This window comes from Labeo rohita, chromosome 7, assembly GCF_022985175.1.
Source record: "Labeo rohita strain BAU-BD-2019 chromosome 7, IGBB_LRoh.1.0, whole genome shotgun sequence".
Lineage (NCBI taxonomy): Eukaryota > Metazoa > Chordata > Actinopteri > Cypriniformes > Cyprinidae > Labeo > Labeo rohita.
The window spans coordinates 19,019,096-19,046,740 of record NC_066875.1 but is presented as its reverse complement, the minus strand read 5'-3'; the positions used below and the strand labels follow the sequence as shown (position 1 = coordinate 19,046,740).

The window sequence follows — 27,645 nt, the reverse complement described above, 5'->3', positions numbered from 1 at the left end:
TGCGAGCAGGCTCTGGCGTGGCGGCTGCCATCTTGCATGCAGGCTCTGGCGTGGCAGCCATCTTGCGTGCAGGCTCTGGCGTGGCGGCCATCTTGCGAGCAGACGCTGGCGTGGCGGCTGCCATCTTGCGTGCAGGCTTTGGCGTGGCGGCGGCCTGAGGTGCTGGGCTGAGGACCATCGTGGAACTAAGGTAGACTTGGGGACACGCAGGAGACAAGGAGGGTGTGAGGTCGCTGGAGTGATATGCGGAGGACTCTGGCTGTTGGTGAGGTGGGGCGACTGCATGTTTCCAGATGGGAGGAGGATTACCATCCTCCACCATGACTTGGAACGAGGAACCACATAAATCAAGAACAAAATTTATAAAGTCTGCTACAGGACGGTAGCAATCATTAGGACTAATCAATTGAAACAAACTATCATCTTTGAGTCCCATCTGGAAACATGCGTTAACCATCTTGTCACTCCATCTCACCAGATGGTAAACACTCAAAAACTCCTCCACATATTCCTCCAGCGAACGCTCACCTTGTTGCAGGTTTAGGAGGAGGTCATCAGCCCAGGTCATCCTTTGTTTTTGGTCGGTCTTTTCTGTTACGGTTGCTGGTGCTGGATGGAAGACAGGATACAACGTACGGAACAAATCTAATTTTAATTACTTTCACGAGGAACAGACAGGAACACAGAGCGATATCCACACACGTAGAAACACACTAATCTACAATATGCAACAATAAAGACCGACAGGGAACTAAACACAAGGAGGAACTTAAATACACAAACTAATCAGAACATACACAGGTGAGGACAATGAAACACTCAGGAAGAAACAAGGAGGGCGTGACTAGGGTGACGAGAGGGCTGAGTCCAGGGAGCACATGGTGAAATCACAACAAAAACACACGATGACAATAAGGATACGTGACACAGCCATTCACTGCCATTATAAAGCTGGGAAGAGCCAGGACATTTTTTTTTTATATAACTGTTGTATTTGTCTAACAGAAGAAAGTCATATATACCTAGGATGGCTTGAGGATGAGTAAATCATGGTGTAATTTTCCTTTTTGGGCAAACTTTTCCTTTAACCCTACCCTATACCTAATGTTAACAACTATCTTACTAGCTATTAATAAGCAGCCAATTAGGAGTTTACTGAGGCAAATGTCATAGTAAGTAATAGTAAGGTAATAGAATTGGTCCCCAAACTAAAGTGTGACTGATATGTGCGTAAAATAAAGAAACATAAAAGAACAGGCGCATGTACAGCACATGTGTTTATTGCTAACTGAATTCACAAATTTGCTCAAACATTTCTTCTATCAGCTATGTACTATAATGTGCTTTATGAAAGTGCCAGAGTGTATGTCACAACATCTTACTCTCGCTTCACCGCTTCTGCAGACAATCTCTGGAGCTGGTTTCTCGATTTTGAGAGCTTGTTCCCCAAGCAGGCCAGAAAAGGGAGTGATGTCACTGAGGATTTAATAGATTGCAGGCCTCAGAGAGCCAAGTGGAAAGTCTTGCTCATCTGAAGGGTGTCATTAATGCTCACACATGAAGGGAGGAGCTCGACTTTAATTTGAAGGAACGAATGCATCTTTGTGGAAAATAAATATGGATGTTTGGTTTATGTGTTGCTTATGTGTGTTTGTTTCACTTGCAGTACAGAGTTTGAACCTGGCAACTCTTTTCTTCTCTTCACAGGCAACAGTCTTTGTTCCATGTGCTCTCTGCGTACTCTGTTTACAATACGGTAAGTGCGCAAACACATCCATGCTTAATAAAGAGATGTTACGTAATTGCTGACTTAGTCTGTTCTTGTCTACAGGAAGTGAGTTACTGCCAGGGCATGAGTCAGATTGCTGCCATTCTGTTAATGTTCATGAATGAAGAAGATGCATTCTGGGCTCTGTCACAGCTCTTAACCAATCAGAAGCATGCAATGCACGGTGAGCCCTCCTCATTGATTCTGCTCTTGGCTAAGAATTTTCAATGTTGATTTAATTTCTTTTAACATATTATATAACCTTCTTAAAGGAGAACTCCACTTCCAGAACAAAAATTCACAAATAATTTACTCCCTTGTCATCCAAGATGTTCATGTCTTTCTGTCTTCAGTCGTGAAGAAATCATGGTTTTTGAGGAAAGCATTTCAGGATTTTTCTCCATATAATGGACTTGGTGCCCTGATTTTGAACTTCCAAAATGTAGTTTAAATACAGCTTCAAGGGGCTTTTAACGATCCCAGCCGAGGAAGAAGGGTCTTATCTAGCGAAATGATTGGTAATTTTTTTCTGAAAATAAAAATGTGTATACTTTTTCAGCACAAAAGCTTGTGTAGCACAGGCTCTGGGATGCATGTTCACGGCGCTACGTAATATTGAATCACGTCGAAAGGTCACGCAAAATGTAGGCAGAACTACAGACCCAGTGTTTACAAAGCGAACATGCAAAGACTAAGAAAATGCAAGTATGTCAAATGCTCTTTACAAACAAAAAGGTACAACGATGACGGACGATTCTGAAGTTGTAGGAGAAAATAAGATGGAGTTTTTCGCCATACTCTGCACAGACGATGAACTTACACGTGATTCGTAGTAGTGATGGGAAGTTTGGATCATTTTACCGACTTGAGCAAAATGAACAAATCTTATTTCGAGTTATTTCGTTCATTTTAGCAAAATATAATTAAAATGTTACGCGTTACTTCCCTAACACATCTACTGCACACAAACGTTGATCACACTACAAACAAAACAAAACTATAATGCTATAAGAAACAGAAAAGATTAATTCATTGTTTACCTGGGTCTTTAGCCTATGATTGGCTCACCTCACCTCTTATCTGACAAGTTTTCGGGTTTGAGTCGTTCGTTTATCACTTGACAGCCCCATAAGATGAACAAACGACTCAAAAAACCTGAAGACTCGAAACAGGTGAACTAATTCCAGTACTGAACCTAATAGGATGTTGCGCATACACGACTGAACGAATCACTCCCCGAGACGACTCGTTCTTCCCGAGTCACATTAAAGATTTGTTCAAAATGAACGAATCGTTCAAGAACGACCCATCACTAATTCGTAGCATCATGGACGCACATCCTAGAGCTAGCGCTACACAAGCTTTTGTGCTTAAAAAGTATACAAATTTTTATTTTTCGAAAAAAAAAGACTGATTGTTTCGCTAGATAAGACCCTTCTTCCTCGGCTGGGATCGTTTAGAGCCCTTTGAAGCTGCATTTAAACTGAATTTTGGAAGTTCAAAATCAGGGCACCAATGAAGTCCATTATATGGAGAAAAATTCTGAAATGTTTTCCTCAAAAAACATAATTTCTTTACGACTGAAGACAGAAAGACATGAACATCTTGGATGACAAGGGGGTGAGTAAATTATTTGATGAGCGGAATCGGAATTGATAATATTCTAACGATACCCAGCCCTACTTCAGTGTCACATAATCCTTTAGAAATCATTCTAATATGCTGATTTGCTCCTCAAGAACCATTTCTAGTTATTCTAAAAGTTTTTTCATGATTCTTTGAAGAATAGAATGCTTAAAAAAACAGGATTAATTTGGACACATTATAAATGCCTTTACTGTCACTTTTGGACAATTTAATAAAGTATTCATTTCTTTCAAGAAGAAAAGTCTTCCTGATCCCAAAGTTTTAAATGGTAGTGTACATAACACTTGTGAGTTTAATACTGGTTATTTTAGGTCTACTATTGGGAAACATGTGACATTTTTTTCATGCCTTCACATTTGCAACCCATCACAGGATTCTTTGTTCCTGGATTTCCCAAACTTCAGCGTTTCCAAAACCACCACGACCAGATTCTCTCCAAGCTTTTACCCAAACTAAAGAAGCATTTGGTAAGATTGCTGTGGCGCACACAAGTCTGCAAAATGAACTCAAAACCTAGATAGTTTAGTTACAGTAAATATAGCTATTACTGTAAGTTTGTGAGTTTTCTTCCCTTCTCATTTCTTTATGTTTCTATCAGGATAAAGAGCAGATGTCCAGTGGGATTTACAGCACTAAATGGTTCCTCCAGTGTTTTATTGACAGGGTAAGTGTTTGATCTGAGCAGATGCATTGTAACCAAACTGACAAGGGTGTTATGTAAGCGGTGATTAGTAGTTAGGTATACATGCTCAATCATATGCTAAGCTTAGATCTCGAAGCCAAGGAAATGAAACATCGACTGTGTGTATATTATAGTGTCGGTTCAGGTCACTGCAGACAATCTAAAAAGTGGTGATTCATGTGCTGAATGGACGTGGAGTTTTGGCTTTCTTAGAATGTAACTGTTGAGTCAGCTGTTCTGATTGTAACTGTGATTATGTTCAACCATCGAGGGATGGAAACACTTCTGGATCTGCTTAAGTGAGAGGCGTTTATACGAAACAAAGCTGTTAGTGAGACTTGCTCAGACTTGTTCAGCTAAAAACTTAATCTTGAGGTGTTAAGTGGACATTCAGGTTAATACAGGCAGAGATTGTGACTCATATTGTAGATGCGGCGACAACTGTGTTTGGGTGTTTCTTCACATACGGGACTTTTAGAAAATAAACTCTTAAAACACTCATTTTACACGCACTAGTTTATTTAAATAGACGTGGTACAGTATGTTGTCCATATAAAAGTGAAAATTCTGTCTTTATTTATTTACTGTGTGATAATGCTATAATTATATAAATCGTAATAATTAAGATTTTTATAATAGATATTGATATTATAACATTAAATGTCTAAGTTAAGGGTAAAACATTAAAATCTATAAAAAGTAGTAAACAAAATAAAATTAAATAAAATAAAAATTAAATTAAATTAAATTATGGTTTCCAAGACATGGACATGACAGTGCACAAAATTAAAAAAGCACTCTAATATAGAGTTAAACACACACTTAGATGAACACAATTTGGTTAGATGTGGAAAACTGTTTAGGTAGGGTGACCATAATTAACGGGAGTCAAACAGATTGTTATTGGTTAATGTTTGGCACAGTGCACCACTTTCGTAAGCTTCTGACCACTAGTTTCTGACATCCATTTTATTTGAGTAACCCCAAATTGTATCAAAAACACCTCATTAGGTTCAGAACAGACTGGTGATATACTTAATGTGACACCGTCTCATTTGAAAATTGCTAATAAGCAGCCACAATACAACATTGCAAAACGTGGGAATGTAGATTGAGGTTGGTGGACTTGGCAAGGTGTAGGAAAATGGAGAAGAGAGGTTAAAAGTGCTTCTTCCTCTCTCTTTCTTTGTCAGGGCCTCTTGATAGAGGGAGCAGTGTGCAATTAGCAGGCAGACGAGGGTGTTTCAATGTTTATTCTGCGCATACACACAATCCTGTGGGTTTGGCTCAGGAGGAAAGAGAGCAGACACTGTCAGCACTGCAGAATCCGGTCCAGCTCGGTTTCAGAGCTGTGCTTGTGGACTGGCAACATTCACGCTGAGGGAGATTAGCTTTAGACCAACAGAGGCCCCAGTTTAAAATCGGAGGATGAAAAGGATTTGAAAATATTCTGCAGATTTATGTTGTCCATTATACTATGACTTTTATACTATGACCCTAAGTTGTCGATCTTAGTTTATCCACAAATGTGTTACCTTTTTTAGACCCCATTCACTTTGACCTTACGTCTGTGGGACATCTTCATCCTAGAGGGTGAGAAAGTTCTGACAGCCATGGCTTACACCATCCTTCAGCTCCACAAAAGTGAGTTCCATTTTTAATGATACTGAAATTACCAGTAATTTAATCTATATTATTATCCACTGACAACGTCATAGTGCCAATTACCTCAAATGCTAATAGACCTGATTGCTTTGACATAAATTAAATCCTCCCAGCACATAATCAAAATCTTCTGTGTGAAATGACTAACTGTGGTTACTCATGTCCAGAACGGTTGCTTAAGATGTCTCTGGAGGACCTGAGAGAGTTCCTGCAGGAGAAGATAGGAGAGTCCATCTACCTCAACGATGAACTTGTCATAGAGCAGCTTAAAGTGTCCATGTCTGAACTTCGCAAAATGAAGATTGACCTCCCGCCACCAGGTTCATACATTTTCTTTACATGTTACTGTATTTAATGGCATGAAACTATATGAATTTATATAAACCATTCGAATGGTTTAATCAGACGTGCGTTTCCCAAAAGCATCATTAGCTAACTACGGTTGTAAGTTCCATTGAACCCTATTAGTAACGAAGGAACATGTGACCATAGTGGGAATGTGTGTTATTTTTTATTTCGTACTGACCTGAGTAAGATATTTCACATAGAAGACGTTTACATATAGTCCACAAGAGAAAATAACAGTTGAATTTATAAAAATGAAATACTGTGTTGTTACCTGAATGATCTGTGTTTTTTGTTTAGTGATAGTTGTTAATGAGTCCTTTGTTTGTCCTGAACAATTAAACTGCCTGCGGTTTCTCAGGTCCAACAAATTCTTTGGTATTTCAGCATTTTTGTGTATTTGAACCCTTTCCAACAATGACTGTATGATTTTGAGATCTTTTTCACACTGAGGACAACTGAGAGACTCATATGCAACTATTACAGAAGGCTCAAACGCTCACTGATGTGCCAGAAGGAAACACAATGCATTAAGAGCCGGGGGTTGAAAACTTTTGAACAGAATTAAGATGTGTACAGTTTTCTTATTTTGCCTAAATATTATTTTTCATTTAGTACTGCCATTCAGAAGCTACAGAAGATACATGTTTCCCAGAAGACAGAATAAGTTAAATTTACCCTGATTTTCAAATTAAAAAAGTTTTCACCCCCCGGTAATGAATTGTGTTTTCTTCTGAAGCATCAGTGAGCATTTAAACCTTCTGTAATAGTTGCATATGAGTCCCTCAGTTGTCCTCAGTGTGAAAAGATGGATCTTAAAATTATGCAGTCATTATTGGAAAGGGTTCAAATATGCAGAAATGCTGAAAAACTACAGAATTTGTGGGACCTGATGGATTTGTTTATAGAACAACGGTTTAACTGTTCAGGACAAACAAGGGACTCATAAACAACTATCACTAAACAAAAAAAAAAACAAAAACCTGTGGATCATTCAGGTAACAACACAGTATTAAGAATCAAGTGTATGTAAACGGGGTCATTTTATAAATTCAGATATTGTTTTCTCTTGTCTTTTATGTGAAATATCTTATTCAGGTCAGTACTAAATAAAAAATAACATGCATTTTGTATGGTCCCTGTTATTTTGGTAAAATAATTAATATTTTGTTGATTCTGCAAGGTGTATGTAAACTTTTGACCTCACCTGCAAATACAGACAGTACACACACAAATATTATGTAAACACAAACTTTTATTTTGGATGATTAATTGCGAATTTAATTTAACAGAACTATTTTTAATTGTCTTCAGCATTCATAATAGTAAGAAATGTACAGACATTTATTTAAAAATCTACTCAAAAGCACCTGTTTCGTAGAATGATGCAGTTTTAACTTTTATAGAATTTTCATTACACTTCTTGTATAATGACAATAAACTTTAACTTATTCATACTCCATATTAAAATTAGTGAAAACATGCAGTGCTCCATCCACCTCACAGTATGAATTATATATTTTTGGCCACAGCTAATGAGTTCATGTAGGTCACCTAAATTTTCAGTCCACTCTAATGCATTAATTTCTGTATTCACAGCTAAGCCTGATGAGTTTCCACGAAAACCTTTGGGTCTGGAGCTGCCCGTTGTTCTGACTCCGGTCAAACGGCCCAAACCGAGCCCCTCAGAAGATACGCCCAACAAAGCCCAGCTCATCAAACGGCCACCTGCCTCTCTGCACATCTCTCTACAGCAGGAGTCCATCATGCTGGATGACAGCCCTTCACAGGAAAAGAAGCCTTACAAAGATGGAGGGACCGGCAGCATGTCTCCCCTCCCCTCACCCGACCCCGTTCTAGTGCACAGCCAGATTCCACTCACACCTGACGGAATGATAGGAGCCCCTGAGGACGGCGGGGAATGGCCTCCTCCATACGAACCTCCTGTACCTCAGCTTAATGAGACCCAAAACCAACAGGAGCTGTACGACACTACTCCAGCTCCGAATGGAGTGGATGATAAAAAGCCTTCACAAACATCTCAGAACTTGGAGCAGGACGCTTCAGAAACAGCAGGGGGCAGCATGGAGGGTGATTTACCCTCAGACAATTTCAAATCCGTTTCCGTGCAACCATCTGGCATTTCCAGTTCTGCAAATTATAAGGGACAGGAAGATGAAAGTCAGAATATGGATAATTTTTCAGAGAGACTCTCCGTATCACCTAAGATTTTCTCAACAGCCTGTGAGCTGTCACAGTTACCTGCCAAACGAATCCCCACAGTCCATTCAGACCCACTATTTCAGCACTCTCCTCATTCCAGCCAACACCTGCCCAAATCAGAGACATTTTAAGCTGCCAACTGACTTTCCTTCAAGTGCTTTGCCAGTGTTCCTCTGGAAAGCATTATTGATTTTTCAGTTTTTCAGCATTTGACTTTGCCGCAGCTCAAGTTTGCTCTGGTTGATTTCAGTTTGTGATGCATTTGCACAAACATTACATATGACAGAGATAACAAAAGTGAGCTGGCTCACTGCTTAATACACAACTCAGCATATAGCCAATTTTTTTCTGAACAACTGCCTTCCAACCTGCCTCTCACACCCTCCGGGTTTGTACAGAACCACCACTCAATTATACCACGCCACCACTGACGTCTTTGCAATTTCTGTGTCCGGATTTAATGAAATGGTGACAGCTGTAATGAAGAGATATGTTCTGAAACCACACTCTACAACATCACTACTACTCAAAATCAACCATTAGTTAAAATGCTATGGCTTGACAGAATATTGTAATTATTTGTTAATATCACAAACCACTCCATGTTAAATAATACAGTAGCTTACCCTTTCTGATAAGAAGGTAGAGAGTTATATACTTGTAGTCTGTGGTCATTTGAATGGTCATGATCAAATAGGCTCCGTTCGTGATGTGAACTGTTTGTTGATACCAGCTTTATGGTACAATGCCAATTTTGCAGTGTCCACAAGCCAATATTTATTATTCTGATAGAAAACACCAAAAAAATAGTTTAATGGAACGTGCAGCGGTCTGTCAGAGTATGTTCGTCTCAAAATGATCTGGCACAGTTTCAATGAGACAGCTGCAGTGTCTTTGCGATTTAACTTCCCAGCTGATGGCAATATTAAACATGGCCTTTAATAAGATTAAACCATATTTTTCTGGTTGTTTCTAAAAACAACTGTCTGTACATTTAGTATTTGTACTTGTTTTTCATTTGTGTGAACATTTTGTACATTTAGCTTTTTAGAGTATTGTATTTTAATGCTTATAGGATTTTGTATTTGTAACACAGCTGTCAGATGTGCTTTCTGATGGTTTCATCTAGCATAGGCCTACTTTTTGTAACCAGTTAACTAGAAAGTGCTTCAGATTTACAATTTCAGCTGGTTTAACAGATTCAGATTCTGCTTTGAGGTTTCATGTGAATAGTTTTGCCAAACCATGTTTCTCATCATTATATGTAAAGCAGTACAAAAACTACAATTTTAATCTAAAAACGGAATAGCTGGGAAGCAAATAAGTAATCTAAGCATGGGTCATTTTAAATTAATTACTTAAACAGGTTACCTAAGCATATTTTCAACCTTTGTTGTCTCTCAGAATAACAGTGTAAATCTATTAAGAGTCAAGCACTGTAGTGCTGTTATGGCATTGCTTATTAAGACATCAATGGTTTTAAATTCTATTACAGTATGGAAATTCAAAATATGTTTTCAGTGCAGTATTTGAGTTATGGACATTGTACATTCCTTTTTAAGGAGTTTTGAGAACTCCAACCAAAAGGCTTTGGTTTTATTCAGTCTGTATATAGTAAATATAGGCTACCTATTTACTTTGTTATTCTATGTTTGAATTAGATTTGCATAAATAGAAGTTTTCTAATCTTGACTGGACTGCTGATTTATTTCGAAAAACAGGACACATAAATACAGCAATGGTCCGTGTGACCACTAGAGGACTCTGTAAACGCACCGTTTGTTTACAACAGATGTGCCAGACATGCCACGTTTTAGTTCCTTCTCAGTAGAAGTTCAAGAGCGTTAAAATCCATCTTTTTATTCATAATTTTGTAATGGAAAAGTCTTCATTGCAGTGTAGGAACGTCCTGTAGATTTCCTTCCCAGTGAAAACACACCAGAGATTCAACCTTCAGTGAGATATTTGCTAGCATCATCAGACTACCTGTAATATGAGGATCTTTCATGTTTGTTTCCTGCTCTCGGAGGACACTGACAGCATGTGGCGACACAGGTTTGGGTGATGGATGCCACGCCTTGGCAGATTGTGAGTGCCATATATCATAATTGAGCCTCAGTGAGAGAGAGAAGGCCTGACAGAAATGGAGCAGAAGCGAAAAAGATGACACATCATCACTCATCATCATAATTGAGCAGGTATTGATGCGCTCATCTGTGCTGAGTTCTGCAATGCAACACTTCATACTACAAAGGTTATCAGACCACACTGTGATCTTCTCAGCCGGTGTGACTTTACCTGGCTTTCTAACTATATTTGATCTGAGGAAAAAAGAAAATCTCTCTCTCACACACTCACACTCGGGTTAAAAGATACCAGACAAAGATATAAAGCAGCTGGACTTGCAAAAAAAGTCTTGTCAATTCATTTTCAGCTTTGATCTGATTTTTTCAGCTCCTTTGAACAGAGACATACAACTCTCAGGGTTTATAACCCTCACAAGCTGAACATTAGCACTCAAACCGCACACTTGGAAAAGTTTAGATTAAACCTACCTCTCTTTCTCCTCCTGCTTTGTGCCTGAGGTTATCTGTTCAAAGACATGTTTATCGAGACTATTGGTGTTTCAGAATCCTAAACAAGGAAGCCAGACATCAGTTTTCAGAGGTTAGGTACCTGAAAGAATTATCTCCAAAGGGAGCACCTTTGATCCAAAAATGCTCAAGGTTTTTCTAAAGGATGCTTTATTCAGACCAAACGGTTATTCGGTCCTCCTCCATGACTGTGAGCCTTTAATAGTAGACTCTTCTGGTAGAGTTTTAAGCAGAAACTGCTGTAAGTGTCATCATGCCCACATACTGTAAAACAGACTTAACACAGAAAGAGATGTTAAGATGAAAAACACAACTCCGACAAACAATTAATCACTTGTGATTAAGATATATTTCATAAGTCTTTACACTTTGCTGTATGAAAAAGTGTGCCAGTAGGGTTTTACAGTTAACATTTTCACAAAAATAAGTGCTTTGCTTTTCATAAAATTAAATTAACATAATTGCATTGTCTAAAAATGTTGCAGTGGTCTAATTTTAGATGGTTGGAGTTATTAAAAAATGATGTGAACTATGCAATTTTATTCAAACACTTAAAATGACACATATTTATAATTAAACTATGTACAGATATAAATACTGTTATGCAGTGATTTCTATTCATAGTTTAGTATATAATATGAATATAACGAATATGAATATATTTTATACTACCAGTCAAATGTTTTTAAACAGTAATAATTTTAAGAAAGTATAAAATATATTTTTTAAATATTCTACACACCAAACCTGCATTTATTTGATCCAAAGTACAGCAAAAACAATACAATTGTGATTTTTTTTTTACTATTTAAAATAACTGTTTTCTATTTAAAAATATTTTTGAAATGTAATTTATTCTTGTTATTTCAAAGCTGAATTTTAGCATCACTACACCAGTCACATGACCCTTCAGAAATCATTTTAATATTCCAGTTTGCTGCTCAAAAAGCATTTATTATTATTATGTTGACAAGAGCTGAGTAGAATTTTTTCAGGTTTCTTTGATGAACAGAAAGTTCAGAAGAACAGCATTTATCTGAAACAGAACTTTTTGTAACATTATAAATGTATTTATCATCACTTTTGATCAATTTAAAGCATTCCTTGCTAAATAAAAGTATTAATTTCTATAATTCCCATCATTATAGCTTTGTATTTGAGGTAAATGCTGATCTTTGGATCTTTCTATTTATCAAAGAATCCTGAAAACAATTTACTCAACTGTTTTAAATAATAATAATAATAATAATGTTTCTAAAACAGCAAATCAGCATATTAAAATGAGTTCTTAAGGATCATGTGACAGAAGACTGGAGTAATGATACTGAAAATGTAGCTTTGATCACAGGAATAAATTACATTTTATATTTTATATTTTAAAATATATTAAAATAGAAAGCAGTTATTTTAAATAGTAAAATATTTCACAGTATTATCGTGGTTGCTGTATTTTGGATCAACTAAATGCAGGCTTAGTGAGCAGAAGAGAATTCTTTAAAAAACATTTAAAATCTTATTGTTCAAAAACTTTGGACTGGTAGTGTAGGTAAAATACAAAAATAAATAAATAAATAAATAAAATAAATAAATAAATAAATAAAGATGATTTAAGTGTGCTCTTTAAAACCAAGGTCTAATCCAAGAATCTATAGATTTTAGATTTATATCCTAAAAAGTAGCATCAAATAAGGTATATAAAAAAGTATGCATTGGATTTAATATTATTAGGCTATTATTTGCCCACAACAGTGTGGATACTTTTATAAACTTACATTTGGTGTAATTTTGCATAGCCCACAAGACTAAATGGTATAAATGATTTATTATAACGAGTAGTAGTCTCAGGAAACCTATGACTCACTTTGCCTCATGACGATACAGCATTACCCTATTAGTAACTTGTTTAAAATAGTGTAATTAACGTCTTTTAAGAGCTTGTACGTCGTAAACGTAAAGTGTAAAGAGAAGGAGCAGTCAGCACTGTTCAGTGCTCATCCTTTAGCCCTTCAGGTACAGAACTGTGACTGTGCGCACACGAAGGTAACAGCTCCCTCTATCCATCAGACGAAGACCAGGATGCAACTATGGGATGCGGTCGGACAAGTGCGCTGATGCTGCTGAGGAAAATATTTCAGTTTTCTTTCACGAGAACACCAAAACAAAACGGACATAAGACAAATGAAAACCACTTAACGCAAGGATTTAAGATGGCACGACACGAACATGTTTGCAGTCGTTTTTTTCGTCTGTGAAACAGACCGAAGAAACAAAAGCGTGCTCGTGAACACCAGCGCGAGAAGAGACACGAGACAAAACCGAAAAATGAAGCGATGCTTCAGAGCTTTATTTGTCTTCGTCGCTCTTTTGCAATAAACAAGAGACTGAAAAACCGTGAAAAACAAATAATTTAAGACTTCTGCTATCTGCTCATCACATAACGCGCCTTGAATAAGGATTTGTACAAAACTCTGAACGCAATAACCGGACTTTAAGATCAAAGCTTCTGTTTATGAAGACATATCGAAAACGAAATGAGTGTGTACAGTAAGTTTGACGGCTGCATCACCAAACCCGTCATTGTGTGATAATATATGTGTGTTTTTCCTGTACTGACACTTCTAATAACAGAAATGATGAGCTGCCTCTCTTGTTATACCAAATATTGTTCTGGCTGGACTCAAGTGAGCAGTCAAGATAGACACAGGACAGCGCAGCACCAGCCAACACACACATTTCCTATGGTGACACCGGTTAGACATGCCAGTTTTACTGACACGTACACGGTAAGTGTTTACGATTATTAACGCAACAATAACTATCTGTGACATTTAGAACGAATGTAGGCAACACGTAGCAGTGTAAACGTCATTTATAGCCTTCAGTACATCAGAAGTTTAGAATGTCATTGTTGAAAGATACATTCATCAAGGAAACAATTTGGTGTTCATTAGCAAGTACTAATCTGTAAATCAGTATTGTGAGTGTGAAACATCATTTCAGTGTCTTTTGACATTCTAGCTGTACAAAATCGACGAAGAGGAACAAGTCTGAATTTTCCACTGTGTGGGTGATGTTGTTGCGATGAGGATGCGCTTTCCTCTGAAGAAGATCCGCAAGCAGTTCAAACTCCTTCTGCTGCTCGTTTTGCTTATGTTTGCCATTGGGTTCACGTATCTTCACATCAACCAAGGCAAAGCCATCAAACTCCACTTCAACTATGGGAAAGGTCAGTATTAATGAAACAGCACTGTAGCTAGAGCCTTGAATGGAGCATGGAGTTTTCATCCAGTAATGAAGCCGTAACATATCTTCAGTAGCTTTAAATGTGATCGTGCACAGAAATTCAATTGTGCGAAGCTGAAAATTAGACTATTCTGACATATCAGTTAAATCTTTCTTTTGGGTTTCAGATGCAGGTTAATGAGCAAGGCAGTGGAGTAAAATAGAGCTGTCCATTGCTAAAGCCATTGTATGATCTAAATGAGGAATTTTCCTTCAGGTTAAAGTTTAATTATCGCTTATTTCTGCCCAGCTAACTGCTGATTATTCCTAAACTAATTTGTACTCTGGGTTGTAGAACCATTAGTACTACAGATAAGACTCAAAGCGGCTCTGTGCAAAGATGATTTTCCTTTATGCTTTTAAAGAGAAATTAAGTCTAACCCACAGGCACAATTTGATGAATGTCCTGAAAGGTACCAATTCAGTGACAAGAGTTCCCTTCCTTTAATTACTGTCAGGAATAATCACTTACCACACACAATTCAAAGAGCACAAGTGGCCTTTTACACATTTTTCTGTTATACTTGGTAGTGTGCGTGTGCATAAGAAAAGGCTGACGTAAAATGCATTTACATGTCCAAAGTATTATTCATGCAGTAGATGATATGCATAAAACGTCTACTATGTAGTTAGGAATAATACATTTCAGTGCTCAAGACATTTTTATCTAGCTCATATGATGTGACTTCTCATCTCGTCAGTGAATAACACTGCCTTAACCTTGAAAAAAATATTTTACATTTATAATATATGCAAAGATGTTTTAGCAACAGTGTTTAAACTTCAGTGTTCATGTATAATACTGAGTTCAGATGTTCACAAATAGGGTGAACTGGACAAGTTATGATATGTTTGTTATCCAAAAAAAAGCTTAGCTAGTTTGCACAGATTCTACATTGGTTTCTAACATTTAAACAGTTTTTTTCTCTCTCTCCAGACCACAACCACATCCTTAATACCTCATGTTTGCTCTGCGGAAATTTTTAGACAATTTCTAATTTAGCTTTCTAGTGCAACTAAATTGGATTTTTTAAATCATAGCCTCTCATTAACTTTTACCTTGAAGCTGTATGTCCTTTGTTATTAGAGGTGAAGTAATTGTTGCGGATTAGGTGATAAACCATGACTGTATTTGAGAGTGGAATAAATTTGTATATTTCTAATTATAGCATAAAGGCTCAAGGCTTTTTCCCCCTTGGTTTTCTACTGATTGAGATTTAAAAATGGAAGCTAGTTGCTGTGAATTCTGTGGCTGAAGTTGACAGGGAGAGAAATTAGAGGTGCAGACTCTTTTAACCCATAGGTTAATGAAATTTGTGTTAAGCTCCTCTCAACACACAAGGTAATGCTTATGCAAATGGGTGTTTTGGACAGATGCCACTGTTATCTCAAGTGAGACGTGCTATAGGTGGGAAGTAAGAGGGCTGAGCTGTACAATCTCTTCACCCGGTTAGTCATTAGTCAGAGGGGAGGTAAACGTCTTGGAGGACATGTTGATCTCTGTGGACAAAGGTCTTTTGGAGACACGCTTGTTTTCACACTGAAGTAAATGTTAAATAAAAACGACCATGCATAAATTATGTAATTAGGACATAAGGCACATCACTTAAATTATTAATCTCAACAAGCAGCATAGTGCTCTAAATTGCATTTATAATGTGCATCTTGAATGTGCCTCTTTTCATCAGCGTGAGAGATCCTGCATTTGTGTTTAGGTGTGTGAACAGTCCGTTGTCTGTTGACTTGGCTCGGGGCAAGGACACATGGAGCAGGTGGTGGTCCACTCAGCACCAAGACAGGAAGAGCATAAAACATGCAGATTTTGATGAGCATACTGCCAGTCAAGAGAATCCAGGCAGATGCACATTTTGAAATATGAAATCTTTTTCAAGATGACTAGTTAGAAGGAAACATTTTCTTTCTTGCAGTTATTCTTAGCTCATTTATAGTCTGTGCTGGGTAGATTGCTTTCAAATTGTAGTTGATTACTGAATATAAATTACATGATCAAAATTGAAGTTAGTAATGGAATCTATTAATTTACACATTTTAGGTAATATAGGCTAACTACTTTGTTGATTGACTTTTAGATTACATTGAACCTAAGCTGTTGATCACATTGATTTAAATGGGACAATCTTGTTCCATACTGATACAAATACAAAGATATGTAAGAGTAATATAACACAACGCTGCAGGCATAGTGCTGTAGGTAATCACAGTGTGCCGATATACAGCCATATTGCACAGCTACTCATGTGATATTGCATTTATACAACAGTTTGAATGTGTACATACATAAGAAACAACAACGAGTGCCAGCGTTAAATTTACATAAAATATAATGTAATGAGATTTTACCCTTAGCCCAAACTATTTGCTGTGGAACAAATAATAGATTAATGAGGCCAAAGAGTAGCTGTTAGATTTACCCAAAATGAACTATATCTCATGTTGAACCACTATATAGACATCAGAACCAGCAGCAAAGAAGATCTGGCCGAGGTGAGGCTGTTCTCAGCAGGTTCATGAGCACAGAATGGCCACTGACACACTGGATCTCACATCTCCAAAAACATTGAAGAAAATTTTCAAATGTTATCTTCATTAATTTTTTTATCATATTTGAACTCTGAACAAGTACATTCTCGCATAAAAAACTCTTAAAACTACATTCTGTGACCTACTAGTATGAGAAATACCGCAAGTGGAGTCATTAAAACAGTGAAATGGTTGGAATATCGATATCACTAGAATATTGCACTCCTCTACGAGTGTGATATTGTTTTTGTACAACAGTTCGACGGCACAAATGTGTAAATGCATATGAAAAAACAACAGAGTGTCTTTAAAAACCCTCTTTTGTGCAGTACTACTTCCTTCCACCACAGATTCAAATCTAATTTTGACAGTTTAACAGCTGAGCCCAAGCCTCCGTTACTAATTCCAAAACGTTGCTTTATAAGTAGTACAAAGGAATGTGGAGTTGCTTCTTTTAAAGCTTTATTGTATTACTGTCTTAAAAGCTCACTGTGTTATGTGGAGTAGAGTATTACGAGAGTAAGATGGACTCGGCGATCGTGATTACCTGCATCTGATACAGCATTCATTCTTCATACTCATGATTAAACATTGGTTTGAATGTTGAAACTAAAAATAACGTCAGTTTCTAACCGTGTTTATTTTTCAGTCTAAAAGTAATTCAGTCAAATGTACAAAGACAGCGCTCTGATATATAGCATTGAATTTTCATAAATTTACATTTTGCCAAAACTGTGTTTGCTCTGGAACAAATAATAGTTTAATGAGACCAAAGACTACCTGTTAGATTTACCCAAAACAAATTATATCTCATGTTTAACCACTATAAAGACATCAGACCCAGCGGTAAATTCCAGGAGATGTGGCTGAGGTGAGACTGCTGTCAGGCGGATTCATAAGCGCTGAACGGTCGATGACACCCTGGAGCTTGCATGTTTGAAAACGTTGACACAAATTTTCAAATAGACATTATCTTTATTAACAAACTGCATATTTGAACTATAAACAAGTGCATTCTTGCCTGAAAACCTCTTAAAAACTACATTCCATGACAAAAACAGTATTATTTTGGGCGTCCAACATGACGCTGTAAGAAGTACGGCAAGCGGAGTAATACCATACCTTTACAAACGGTGAAACGGATGTTGGAGTTCTGTTGGACTCTAATATCGCACTCTTATCAGAATCAAGGAGCAGAAACAACTGTTGTGCACACACACACACTGGTATTTCTTTCGTTATGGGGACATTCCATAGGCATAATGGTTTTTATACTGTACAAACTGTATTGTCTGTCCCCTTACCCTAACCCTACACCTAAACCTACCCCTCATAAGAATCTTTTCTGTATGATTTATTAGCCTGTCTCCTCATGGGGACCTAAAATGTCTCCACAAGAAAGTTTCTACATTTTTAGATTTTCAAATAACTTAATTCTGTGTGATTTATAAACTTGTTTCCTCATGGGGAAAAAATGTCCCCACAAGGTCAAAATTTGCTGGTATTATATACTTGTGGGGACATTTGGTCCTCATAACGTAGTGATGTGTGTATATGTGTGTGTCTGTGCTTGATCCTAGATTGTCCAGTGCATCCGGCTGCTATTTGATGCTCTCTGACTTGCACTGCTTTGGGATTCTCGGTGTCCCTTGTTTAGACAGCTTCTTCAAGTATCACCACATAGATCTCAGAGATGTCTGCAACTTCTTTATTTTAAATGCCTGATGGAGCAGTTTGTCAGCCACCCACTCAGTTAATTGGGAGGCAGTCGGCTGATATCCAAGGAGCCATTCGTGTGTCACCTACACCTGCTATGAAGTTTAGACTGAGATAGACCTATTTGGGTCATATGTTCAGGTGTGAAGCCACTGGGCCGCACTCAAAATGAATAAGCCCATCTGTGCCAGGCCCATTTCTCCCTTCAGCAGGTTATCACAGATGTTAATGAATGAAGTGAAACCACTAATGCTTGAAGTGTAAGCCCTTTCAAAGCATAATATGATAACTGTGGTCACAGATGAAGCTCTTGGTGGATTGGTTGGGTCATGGTGCCTTCAAACAGTACAACATGTTTTACAGACCCAAACTTAGTGTATAACATATAAAAGATCTTCCCTCTCAAACAATTGGCTGCATCTCATTGCCTTTGATTTCAGTTGCTGGCACCTCAAACTCTCATTGGTATTCCTGGAGGCAGCAGTGGCTCTGGCTTTGGGGCTGAAGATGTGCTCTGCATGGCCTCGGTCCAATTGTAGAGGAGCCATTATCATTCCTTATTCATGGCTCTTTTATTTAGGGACTATATGGGAGGTTGCAGGTTGCATGTAAATTTTTAACACATTTGCTTGTACTGTAGGAATTTTCTATAGTGCTATGCACAGTTTGGAATCTTAAACATTATTTATTTCAAAATGTTATGTTTAATTGGTCCGTCTGCTTCATTAATAATCTTTTAACAATGTCTGACAATTTGTTTACCTCATAAACTCATTCCATGACGAGTAACTCTCAGTGCATTGAGCATAAATACATTTTTATACATACATTTTTATCCATCTGCTAGGCTGTGCCAGGTGCAATAGGCTGGTTGAGTTGATCCTTAAAAGATGGTGTGACATTCAGTCATACCATCATTATATCAGTTTTCTTCTAGTCTGTTTCTTTTCTCAGCTGAGCTGTGCAAGTTTGTGCTTATTTGGGTAAACCACAGTATCATCACATAAAAAGTATTGAGGCTTTCGAACAAGTGGTTTTATATATTTCACAGTGTAAGTGTATTTTGATCACATAAAAATATTTTGGGCTCAAAATTTCTTACAAACCCAAAACTTTTAAAAAGCCAGTGCAGCCTGTAGAAGTTAGTTCCAGTTCTTGAATTTGATTGGTTGAGATGTTCCAAGAATGCTGATTTAACACTCCAACAGTTGCCATTTCTGCTTGTATCAGTTCACTTGTCCATAAATCCAGTTTGGAGTTATTTTTATTGGGGGTTCAAAAGCAAAGTAAACAATACTGTGTCTCAAATGTAGGTAACAACATTAAGTTCTTGTTTGTTGTATGAAAGCAATGTCACAGGTGTTGCCTGCTTGTTCTTAAACTTCTTAAACAGCCCACACTGTGTAGTGTGATAGTTTAATAATGTTGTAATGGATGCCAAGATAAATCTAACAGTGGCAGATCCTGTGGCATTAGAACAGGGTTTGAGACACAAGAGGATCTTTGGTATGCTCCTCAGTTTTTCCCTTTGAAACTATACATAAGTCGGTAATCAATACTTAATATAAAGTTAAATAGGCCTGCAGTAAACATCTCCCTGTTTTTGTCATATGGAGACACATCACCCATGCATTTTTTTTTCCTGAAAACTGCTACATGTCTTCAAAGAGCTTGTCTGCTAGTCAGCCAGCTGACTATAGACAGAGATCTCTGCTATAGAATCGTGTGGGTGGAGGATGTGTTACCTCAGCCTGCTGCTTTGACGAGAGCAACGGTTTGCTTTGTTGCAAGTGTGTTGTGACAAATTGGTGCAGGTGTAATTTAAATCATTATTTCAGTGTTCTGTATTATTCCAAGTACTTTATAGCTGGGTGAAGGCGGCTGAACATCTTTCGCTAGAGCACATCAGAAGCTCTTGTTGTGTGAATGTTATTAATCTGTGTACTACGATGTATTTCTGAACTCAGTGCTGCAAATTTTGCAATAGTGAAAGTTTTGCACTTGAACTTGTGCTAAAATATTGTACAGTTGTTCTTCTTCTTCTTCATTATTATTATCAATGGTTAAACTGGGCCTAGCCCTGCCGTATAGGCTTATTAGGGATGCAGAATATCACAGAAGTTGGCAAATTTGATTGAATAAATCAGAAGTACGTCAGTACACTTAAATCAAAACGTGACTAGTGTCTGTGTGAATATTAAGCACAAAAGACTATTTAAAAATGAATCCTGCATGTTCTTTGTGCCTCTGTGTGAATGAATGGCACAGACGTGTGGTTTCACCTACTTAAGCGCATGTGACGCTCGCTGTGTCTTCAGCGTCTGCTGAACTAAATGAGGACATAAATACATGAACAGCATCACCACTTCATAAGCATTTGAGAAAAACTACTGGCATATCATATTCACACACAAATAAAACTCTTCACAGCAACCTGTCAAAATAAAAATTCAGTTTAACTTGAAGAAATTGTGACAGAAATATATTACTATTGTAAAGTAGAATGTACATCGTTCTACTACTGCTAGTAGTAATGATAAAATTATTATTAAAAATTGATTATTTTTAAGGAATTATTATTTTTTTTTACCATGTTTTAATTTTAACAGTAAACAGTTGTTTTACAGCAATTTTTTTGCCAAAAATTAAAGGGTTTGTTAAATTTTAATTTGATTAAAAGATCATTTAAATGAATGTTTTTATGCCATAATTTGATTACCAGAAAAACATAGGACCCTATTGTTTTAATTTTTTTTTTATGAAACTATCAAAATGGAATTGGAATGGAATAAAATGGAATGGAAAAATTAAACCAGACAACAGAATTTGGGCATGAATGAATAAATAATATATATTTGAACTTTTATTAAATTGCTGTTAACTTGTGAAAAAATCATGATTTCAATTATTTAGACATGCTTTTTGATCAATGAAATTAAATGTAACCATTAAAATAGAGTCCAGAAAAATGTAAAAAATTAAAATCCAGAAAATTCGGAAATCCGGAAAAAATAAAAAAAATTTGTGAAGGAATAAAATGGATTTCATAGGCCTCTAATCAGTGGACTTTTCTCATACATTTTCAACAATATAGGCTAGATATGTATTTTTAAACACTTCTTACTAATTCAAGCTCTCTCACCTTGTAATATTTTACAGTTTGTCAATTAATATAAGAGTTTGTAGGCTTTGCATTATGATTATTATATAATTATGATCTAGATATGAATATCTGTTTATTTAGTTACAGATTAATTTGACTATCTTTTTAACAGCCAGTTTGCACACATATCCTTCTCTTGGCAAATCCATCAAACACACTCTTTTTTCAACAATGTTCAATCTGTTGGACTTTCAGTGTTAATAAATAATTGTTTATTCTATCATCTCAAACAAGCAAGTTCTGTCTCTGAAGGATATGATTTAATTTGAATTCATTGTAATTAGTTAAGTTCAATTTAGTATGAGAGGAACCTTGACAGGTTGCACATCGGAAATCCTTCATAAAAGTTGCCACAATCTGCACGCATCCTAAAACAGGATCCTTTTTTCAATTTAAATATAACTCTGAAATGTCTTGAGAGCAGCATTGTACATGCAAATTTCCACAGTAATATAAAGTTTAGACTGTTCCTGCTTAGCAAAGCATACATGTTCAAGAGCCTGATTCTCAAGTTAATTTGCTTTAGCTGTTAACACATCTGTCCTCCATAACCTCTTAAAATGAGTTGTTGCATTATCACATCTGTTTTAATTCACTGAAGTACAAAGTATTTTGCATCTAGCAGATTTAATTGGTCCCACAGAATCAATTCTGGATTAGTCTAGGTAATGTTCACAGAGCTGGTCTTTCTTTAATGCTCTCTCTTTTTTTACTATAAGACCTGCTGCTGGTCCCATCTGGATTATGATTATATAGGTCTAGGACAGTGAAGTGCTGTCTTTTCCGGTTATCTTTTTCTCATTCATTTGCTCTTAACCTAATGAATGAAATCATTGCTTGCATGTGTGACTGATTTAGACAATAAATCTGGTTGTTTTGTATTTGGAGTCAAAGCCTACAGCACTAAAAGCACTGAATTGATTCGTGTGGCTTTTTGGCTGTACTGTAGCTCCCAGTGGCAGTTACAAATCACAATATTTCAGGCAACGAATGAGGGACTGGGCAGTGTGTTTTCTCTGTAGGAGATCTCTCTCCTCATCCCTTTTATTTAATCTCCCTTTCTGTGTCTCCCTCAGTGTGAAACATATAGTATCTCTCTCATTTGCCCAAACAGAGCAATCTAACATATGCATGTATTCATTTATAAATATTAATGTTCCTGGCGCACTCTCCATTCTTCCAGAGCTTGGAGGCTCAGTTAAAGGACTTTACTCAAGAAAGACACACTTCTAAACCTCCACACTGGATGATTTGATAAACTGGGCAGATGACTTGTCAGCCTTACATTAAATATGACTGCCATAAATCCATAAATTCATAAGTGTCATACACATGACACACACACACATATGTTTTTTTTTAATGCGTGCATTTTTCAGTAGATCACCCACAGAACTTTCTACTCTCAGCAGTGCTTTTATGGAATATGGTTCTCACACAAATTTGCCCTGTTTAGTAAATCTGGCCCTAAATAACTAAAATGATTGAAATGACGTTAATATTGTGTGTTGCCTGAAGCATCATCGGCTTGCAGCCTTTTGTGATGTGTGTGTTTGAGTCCTTCAACTGTCCTCAGTGGAAAAGCTGGATCTCAGCATCATTTAGCCACTGTGGGGAAGAACTCAAATGTGCACAGCATGATGGGAAGCCAAAGAACTTACAGGACCTACAGGCTTTTTGTCAAGAACAGCAAACAACATCACTGCTTAAAACAAACCAGACTTATACAAGGGTGATATATACAGTATAGCAAATGTCAACTGCTCGATTCCTTGTATCATTGCAAAATGTAAAGGATATTATCACCTAGGGGTGGGCAATATACCGGTAGATATGATTAGCTGGTGGAAATTTGTATAGGTTTTTGACTATTGTCTCTATTGCAGTTACAGGCTAATGTGACATTCCTGAGGGAATATACAAATATTACAGAAGGTTCAAATGCTCACTGAAGGAAACACAATGCATTAAGAGCCGGGGGGGTGAAAACTTTTTGAAGATCAGGGTAAATTTAAAGGAGAAGTTCACTTCCAGAACAAAAATTTACAGATAATGCACTCACCCTCTTGTCCTCCAAAATGTTCATGTCTTTCTTTCTTCAGTCGTAAAGAAATTATTTTTTTTGAGGAAAACATTTCAGCATTTTTCTCAGTGTAGTGGATGTCTATGGTGCCCCAAGTTTGAACTTTCAAAATGCGAAACGATCAGTTATTTTCATAAAAATAGTAACATTTTTATTTTGACTTTTTAATGTCAAACATTTGTTTTGTCTTACTCTGCCTGAACCCTGTTTTTTTCCGGTTCATGACAGTTAGGGTATGTCAAAAAACTCCCATCTCATGTTCTCTTCAAAATCGTCCTATATCTCTTTCACATTTTTTGTTAAGGGTGTTTGATCTTACTTGCATGGTAACTTTGCAAAGACTCGGTCGGTACTTCTGCAGCGACGTAGGATGACCCTTTTTTTCTCAGCTGTGATCGTTTACAACTGCATTTGGGATCGTTTGAAGCTGCATTTAAACTGCATTTTGGAAGTTCAAACTCGGGGCAGCATAGACGTCTTTTATATGGAGAAAAATCCTGAAATGTTTTCCTCAAAAACATAATTTCTTTACGACTGAAGAAAGAAAGACCAGAACATCTTGGACGACAAGGGAGTGAGTACATTATCTGTAAATTGTTGTTGTGGAAGTGAACTTTTCCTTTAACTTATTTTGTCTTCTGGGAAACATGTAAGTATCTTCTGTAGCTTCTGAAGGGCAGTACTGAATGAAAAAATATGACATTTAGGCAAAATAAGAAAAATTTACAAATCTTCTGTCTGTTCAAAAGTTTACACTCCTGGCTCTTAATGCATTGCTTTTCCTTCTGAACCATCAGTGAGTGTTTGAACCTTCTGTAATAGTTGCATGTGAGTCCCTCAGTTGTTCTCATTGTGAAAAGATGGATCTCAAAAGTATGCAGTCATTTTTGGAAAGGGTTCATATACACGAAAATGCTGAAAAGCCAAAGAATTTGTGGGACCTGAAGGATTTTTTCAAGAACATTGGGCAAATTAACTGTTCAGGACAAACAAGGGACTCATGAACAACCATCACTAAAAAAACAAAAACAAAACACAGTTATGGATCATTCAGGTCATTCATTCACCATGATCATTTAATGATCATGAGCATTCATTCACCACAGTATTAAGAATCAAGTGCATGTAAGCTATTCAATCGAGGCATTTTTATACATTTAACTTTTATTTTCTCTTGTAGACTATATGTAAACGTCTTTTATGTGAAATATCTTATTCAGGTCAGTACTAAATAAAAAATAACATGCATTTTGTACGATTCCTCTTATTTTGGTAAATAAAATTTTGCATATTCTGCAAGGTGTATGTAATATTTTGACCTCAACTGTATATGCCATTACTGTGAAATATTGTGATAAAAGATTTTGGTTATCTCGCCCACACCTATTATCACCCAACTTTAATCTGTTAAATGTGACAAGAAGGCATGAAGATATTATAAACATTAACATCTTTGGAACAATATTTATTGTGAAAAGCATTCCACAAATAAAACTGCCTTGACTTCTAGATTCTACAAAAAACATGCACACTTATGAGCAAAACTATATTTGCCATCAATATTGTAGTAGTTACAGTGGTTGAAAAAATGTCCTGCCACATGTTAATGTGTGTGTTAGTGGCCAATCTCTGTCTTGGTCATTAGTCTCAATGGGACAGCCTGGTGGAGTGCAATTCCCTCAGATGTTGTAGTGGCAGCTGGCGCACAGATGTTAGAGTCGCCGTCAGGCTATGCTGGTAAAGGGCAGAGAGAGGATATAGGCACACCTGCGTTATGTGTGTGTAGCCATCATGAAAGTGCAGGTGCATTGCGATATGATTGAATACACTATATAACAAAGTCTTTTGTTGTCTTAACACAAGTTAATCAGGGAAAGCACGTTACATATTGACTTTGGGTTTAAAAGACACTTAGTGCACAAATTATGCCATTTTTAAAGTTCCTAATATTGTTTTGGGAGTCTCCTACAACAGGTTTACATGCATGCAAGGTCAAACAACACTTTCATTTTCTCAAAATATGAATTTTATATCACCTCATTTTCCAGCGATTTTTAAACAATTATTTCAAAGCAGTTCAAAGATTCAGTTTCTCAAAGCACCTCCTTTTCATGAGTCTACTGTTTTCTGATTGGTGAAATGGCCCAGTCTGTTGTGATTGGTCTACCGCACGTGTCAGAAACAATACGCCCTTGCCATAGTTCTATATTTAAATGCTTGATAGAAAATATAAACATCTGTTATTTATCATACTTACAGGTTGTGATTTAATGGAGCCAGCTAGTCCAATTAAACTGGGTACTGAGCCATTTTTCAAGAGCAAGCATTTTGTGAATTCCCGAGATTAGTGAAGCAGTATCAGTTAAATTATGTATTTGAGGGCGGGTCAAGTTAGAACATAGAACATAGGTGGGCATTATGCAAATAAGTTTGATGTGTATCCATCATGGAAGTGGGATTTGAATTACTAACAACTCGTTCAGGCTGTACAGAGTTGATTCTTTCTTTATTTATTATGGATTTTAGGCTTTTCAACTTTGCAGATTATATGCATTTACATACAACTATATTACACACTGCATGAAAGGCAATGTTCAAAATGTCATAATGGGGCACTTTAAAGGGACAGTTCACCAAAAAATGAATTTGATTTTTATCTGCTTACCCCCAGGGCATCCAAGATGTAGATGACTTTGTTTCTTCAGTAGAACACAAACGAAGATTTTTAACTTAAACCGTTGCAGTCTGTCAGTCATATAATGGCAGTCAATGGGATCCACTGTTTTGAGAGTAAAAAAAACATACGCAGACCCTGCGGCTCGTGATGATACATTGAGGTGTTAAGACACGAAACAGTCGGTTTGTGCAAGAAACTGAACAGTATTTCTATCATTTTTTACCTCTGATCCACCGCAATGTACAGCTGTCCTGAGCGCATTCACAACAGCCGGCACGTCACACATCAACGTGTTCTGGCATAGTAGACGTATGCGTGGAAGCAATCTGTCACACGTATACGTCACTTTATAAGCAAATTACTTGTGCTTATCATGATTGTTGCAACCGATTAAAAACTAAAAGATTACACTTGCTTGCGTGAACTCATCCGGGAGTGTTAACTTTTCACCTACTCCCAACTGCTGTTTAGTGCTCAGGACAGTTGGACATTGCTGTGAATCAGAGGTAAAATATTATATAAATACTGCTCAGTTTTTTTGCACAGACCAATTGTATTGTGTCTTAACACTTCAGTGTATCATCACGAGCCGCAGGGTTTAATTTGGTTTTGTCTGTGTATGTTTTTTTGACTCTCAAAACCTTGGATCCATTATATGACTGACAGACTGCAACAGTTTGAGTTAAAAATCTTTGTTTGTGTTCTACTGAAGAAACAAAGTCACCTACATCTTGGATGCCCTGGGGGTAAGCAGATAAACATCAAATTTTCATTTTTGGGTGAACTGTCCCTTTAATATTCAGTAATATAATTGATTGGAGTGCACTGACAATTTTGAATGAGAACAAAACTTAAAATGAATAGAGCTAGTGATGACACTTTTGTCTTCTGTAGAGCTGTTTTATAGCTAAATCAAAATTATTTCATAATTGAAATAATCAACATTGAACTGATATGAGATAAATAACAACCCTGTTGTCTTTTATAGAGCTGCTTATAATTTAATTTAGCGTAACTTGATTAACTTTACAGCATTATTGAACTGAACTGAATCAACACTGAACTGATTGGGGCTGAATAATAACACTATTATTTAGAGCTGCTTTATAGCAGACTTTGGATCTCATATCTGATAAGTTATTTTCCTGTTTATTACTGTGAAGCTGCTTTAAAACAATCTGTATTGATTATAAATAAATAAAGGTCACTTGGCTTTACTGTTACTGTTACATTTAGAGGCAGATGACAGAATATTTCCC

The 27,645-nt window shown here is 36.8% G+C and overlaps 2 protein-coding genes across 2 annotated transcripts in view; both read left to right on the top strand.

Moving 5' to 3' along the window:
* si:ch211-288d18.1 (USP6 N-terminal-like protein) overlaps nt 1-10,022 on the top strand; it is a 37,844-nt gene extending 27,822 nt beyond the window's left edge. The window contains exons 8-14 of the mRNA XM_051115247.1: nt 1,708-1,756; nt 1,832-1,952; nt 3,788-3,882; nt 4,014-4,079; nt 5,642-5,741; nt 5,930-6,082; nt 7,707-10,022. Coding sequence (XP_050971204.1) covers nt 1,708-1,756; nt 1,832-1,952; nt 3,788-3,882; nt 4,014-4,079; nt 5,642-5,741; nt 5,930-6,082; nt 7,707-8,461 — 1,339 coding nt within the window. The 3' untranslated portion in view covers nt 8,462-10,022. The remainder of the gene's footprint in view (nt 1-1,707; nt 1,757-1,831; nt 1,953-3,787; nt 3,883-4,013; nt 4,080-5,641; nt 5,742-5,929; nt 6,083-7,706) is intronic.
* A 2,912-nt stretch (nt 10,023-12,934) lies between these two features.
* b4galnt4b (beta-1,4-N-acetyl-galactosaminyl transferase 4b) overlaps nt 12,935-27,645 on the top strand; it is a 116,516-nt gene continuing 101,805 nt past the window's right edge. The window contains 2 exon segments of the mRNA XM_051115780.1: nt 12,935-13,707; nt 13,943-14,150. Coding sequence (XP_050971737.1) covers nt 14,006-14,150 — 145 coding nt within the window. The 5' untranslated portion in view covers nt 12,935-13,707; nt 13,943-14,005.